Raw genomic sequence first — 3,778 nt, forward strand, 5'->3', positions numbered from 1 at the left:
CCATTTTGAAATAGAAAAAAGAAAAATACAGGGAAAGAAAAACAGATGGAATGAAGCTTCACTCCTTCAAGCTCTGCTAAAGTGATTTACATATGTACATAGATCACGCACTACAGTGAGAGTTTCAACATGTACCAAAGTCAAAGAGTAGAGTGCAAAGAAATATTAGTTTTCTTCTGAATTAGAGTGAATTTTCATTTAGTCTCTATGCATTTCCGATCATACTTCTAATAAATGCTTCTATATTCATTAGTCTATCTACAAAGCCACACAATAACACCCAGCCATATAACACTGAATGAAAGGAATTTGGATACTATAAAAAATTAAATTATTGAGAAAAAATATCACACAAGGCTTGCATTCCTGTTTTATCTGGGAACAGACGTAAAGAATGTTTCAGGATTTTCATTTGCTATTAAACATTGTTAAAAAAATAATAATAATTTTACTAGCTGTTAGTAAAATATTATTCAAACAAAAGCAATACACAAAACTTGTGATAAAATTGTGATATTTAATGTTTTACAGTTATTAATCACTTTATGTGGCAAAGCTAAGAACACCATCATATCACCAATAAGTGTATAAAGAAAAAAAAAAAAAATATCTTGAAAAAATGTAAATTTCATAGAAATTATTTTCATTTATTTTCTTGAGACTTCAATATTTCTTGCAATTATTCTAATATCATAGAAGAGAGACAATTCATGCCATTTAAATGAAAGCTTTTCAAAAATGCACAAATAATATCTGCAAATTGCACCACCAAATATTTAAAAACTAAAACACAAATAAGTGATGTAAATGCATGTCAAACATAAATCATTTTCTCCTTAAGCTCCTTCTAGGCTACACAATCCAGGTAAAGGAACACATTTTCTTTCCTATTTAAGACAAAACATAATGTATAGCATACAAAATGCAATACAAAACAGCTAATGCCAGCTACAAATGGTTCCTGTAAATTATATTTCTATTTGTTGCTATCTTCTGGTTTTCTTAAAGAGTGAGTGAGTGAGTGTGGCAATTTGTGACAGAATAGTGTTAGTTTGCTATACAAATTAGTTGCATTAAAAATAAACCCTAATAACCATTCCATAATCTATAAAGGCTTTCAATTTGCAATGGCACCAAACACTAAATAACTATACACAAGAATATCATCTCTTAATTACATGTCAGGATACAGAGATATACCAAGCAATACTGCCAAGGATGAAACACACAAAATACAACTTGGACGCATAACATGACAATAAGGTATATGTATATAAAGAAGGTGGTACCAGCTGTTCAAGAGACTGGTAATGCTGGTGTTGTACAGGGATTGGATGAGGCATGGGGAATACAGGGAAAAAGTCATAATAACAAATATATTGGGATAACATGTCGACACGTCATACTCACAGGGCCATGCACCAGCCCACAATGACCACCAGGATCACGGCGCAGCGGCACCACACGGCCAAAAAGCACAGAAAGTGAGGCACAACACCGTGTTAGTATCTCAATCACTATCGCACAACATTAGATACACACAAACACTGTCTACACTCAAACATACACAGTCCATCAATGAAGATCAGTGACAAACAAGGAGAGTTGTATCAAATGGTTTTCTACTACGAAATAGTAATCTCCCTCTCTAATTTTTTGTGAATCTTTTTCATTAATCATTATTATTATATGTAGTACTGATACTTGGTTCATTCCAGAGAGGTTTTGAGCTTCTCTTTCTTGTGTAAATGACTGTATCATCTATATTCAAAACAATATCAATAAACAAACTTACTGACAAGACCAATATATAAAATGTACATTGTCATGAAGAATTACTTAGATATTACTCTTTTGCTGCATAAAAAGACAAATTAATGATTTCATGTAGTCAAATATTTACTAGCACATAAAAGTTACGTCCTAATATTCATTCAATTACAATATATTCTTGAAAGTTACCATATAAATAACTTAAACTTTCAATGAACCCTTAAAATCTGTATTAAAATAAATGAGATTAAAAAAAAAACCTTCATCAGACCAGAGAGAAGATGAAAACAGGTTCTGTTCTACCCACGTCTAACAATAAAGAAGATTATAACAGATTAACAAGAGAAAAGAAAAGACTAGTTAACTGATGAAAGCACATCTATATACAAAAAGCAATAAACATTTCCACCTTTTGCACGCAAAAATAGAACTTGTCAAAGTTAACTTCTAATATTCCTGCACAAACACTACTGCTGTAAGAGAGACTTGTTATAACCAGATTTATAAGATGCCAAACAATGAAAGAAAAAAGATTCTCATAGTTAATCTCAGTATCTGACTTACTTCCTCATGGGTAAATATGAGTAAATGAGTTGAAAAATTAATTAACTGACCAGCAAAAATGTATATACATTACATAACACAATTTGCCAATAATCTTGCACTTATCTTCTGAATAAGAATGAAAATTCTGTATTTACAGATACCTCAAATTTTCTTGCATCACTAGACAACAAATCTCAAAGTTCTATCGATTTTACCTGGCTTTTTGCCTGCACTAGGCTTCTTTGGATCACCGCCTGCTGCTCTTGCTGGGTTGGCTACCCACATGTTGATAACACCCTCAGTTTTCTTGAGAATGCTGGTCGCCTGATCGTAATCAACTCCAACCATTTCTTCTTTGTTTACACAAAGAATTATGTCTCCTACCAGCAATCCAGCCTAGAAATAATAATAAGATATTAATTCTGTTAAATAAGAGTGAAGACTGTTTCCCTTCCTTTACATTATTTAAAAATATAGATCCATGCTGCACAAATACACACACTACAGTCGAGTGAAAAACATTAAAATATTCCAAGTATTTTCATTGACCATAATATAATTTGCATTTTTTACACTAACATAATCAAACCTTTTTACTTTCGATGCAGGGCAAAATTAATTAGTATTGCTCAGTTCAAAATGGAATTAATATCATAGGCAAATAAGATATTTTAAAAATTATCTGTTCTTACCTCTGCAGCTACAGATCCCTCCTGTAAATCTGATATGAAGATACCCTGGCCATATTCTGCATGTTTACCCTCAATGATCATAATGCCCAGGCCTGTCGAACCCTGTGGTGAAAACAAGATTGTATTAGACAAACAAACTCATCAACAGATACAAATAAACATTTGAGAATGACCAACTCATCTAAAATATGTCTTCATATATAACACTGTGTGAAAAATAATGTATGGTAAATGTATTTATTAAATGGTTAGTGTTTACATGCATGTGCAGATACAAGCTATGTTTAGATATCTGATGCAATTAATTACTCCATGCGGACAGCAGGGCTCACATTAATAATCCCAGCAGGTGAAATTTATCATCAAATATTCCTGCTGAGTGATACCTACCTAATTACCAGAAGGCTTTGATACATATATAAATGTTGCTGTTGTGAAAGATATAATTATTTAGCAAATCATGGTTATAACTTCTTTATGAATACAATTATACTCTGCTTTATGACCACAAAGAAATGGCTCTTCAGAACACAAATGGAGCTATTAAGGGTGAATAATTTCCCCTATGCAAATATCAGTATATAATCGAATAAACCTAATGAGTAAATAACACAAAGATATGAGGAAAATCCCCTCAAATGCGAGGGAATGAAGAGCAAGAGACTAAACCTGACCACATGATAAAGGACCTGGTTAAATTATGAAGACAAAGTGGGCGTGTGCTATAACGTCCAATGATAGTGCTGGGTAAGATCCACTGGGAAGAG

The 3,778-nt window shown here is 32.4% G+C and overlaps 1 protein-coding gene across 1 annotated transcript in view; it reads right to left on the bottom strand.

The window, feature by feature from the left end:
* LOC119589052 (multiple PDZ domain protein-like) overlaps positions 1 to 3,778 on the bottom strand; it is a gene marked incomplete at its 5' end in the record, with an annotated part of 103,178 nt that overhangs the window by 9,957 nt on the left and 89,443 nt on the right. The window contains 2 exon segments of the mRNA XM_037937627.1: positions 2,535 to 2,715; positions 3,012 to 3,113. Of these exon segments, the coding sequence (XP_037793555.1) occupies positions 2,535 to 2,715; positions 3,012 to 3,113 (283 nt within the window).

This window comes from Penaeus monodon, chromosome 25, assembly GCF_015228065.2.
Source record: "Penaeus monodon isolate SGIC_2016 chromosome 25, NSTDA_Pmon_1, whole genome shotgun sequence".
NCBI classification, from domain to species: Eukaryota; Metazoa; Arthropoda; class Malacostraca; order Decapoda; family Penaeidae; genus Penaeus; species Penaeus monodon.